Genomic DNA, 418 nt, shown 5'->3' with positions numbered 1-418 from the left:
CAAAACCCCCTTTGGAGACCCCAAAACCTCCTTTAGTGACCCCAAACCCCCCTTGGAGACCCCAAAACCCCCTTTGGTGCCCCCAACTCCCCTTTAGATTACACGCCGTTACGCTGAGTTCTCCTCCGCCATCGTCAGCATCAACCAGACCTTCCCCAATGAGAAGACCAACGCGCTGCTGGGGCAGCTCCAGGTAATGGGGACACACTTTGGGGGGGGACCCCTCCTCTCCCCAAGCTTTTGGGGACCCCCCAAAGCCACTGGGGCTCCAGAGCTGATGGGGGCCCCCCAATTTTAGGTGGAGGTGGAGAACTTCGTGCTCCGCGTCGCAGCCGAGTTCTCCTCCCGCAAGGAGCAGCTTATCTTCCTCATCAACAACTATGACATGATGTTGGGGGTCCTCATGGTAAACCCCCCC

General features: G+C 58.6%; 1 protein-coding gene across 1 annotated transcript in view; it reads left to right on the top strand.

Moving 5' to 3' along the window:
- Positions 1-418, top strand: part of VPS52 (vacuolar protein sorting 52 homolog (S. cerevisiae)) — a gene marked incomplete at both ends in the record, with an annotated part of 3,238 nt that overhangs the window by 2,099 nt on the left and 721 nt on the right. The window contains 2 exons of the mRNA XM_010024444.1: positions 98-193; positions 299-406. Coding sequence (XP_010022746.1) covers positions 98-193; positions 299-406 — 204 coding nt within the window. The remainder of the gene's footprint in view (positions 1-97; positions 194-298; positions 407-418) is intronic.

This window comes from Nestor notabilis, unplaced genomic scaffold, assembly GCF_000696875.1.
Source record: "Nestor notabilis isolate BGI_N333 unplaced genomic scaffold, ASM69687v1 scaffold10991, whole genome shotgun sequence".
Taxonomy (NCBI): domain Eukaryota; kingdom Metazoa; phylum Chordata; class Aves; order Psittaciformes; family Psittacidae; genus Nestor; species Nestor notabilis.
Note: the sequence above shows the minus strand (reverse complement) of the source record. Positions and strands in the feature narration are given on the sequence as shown.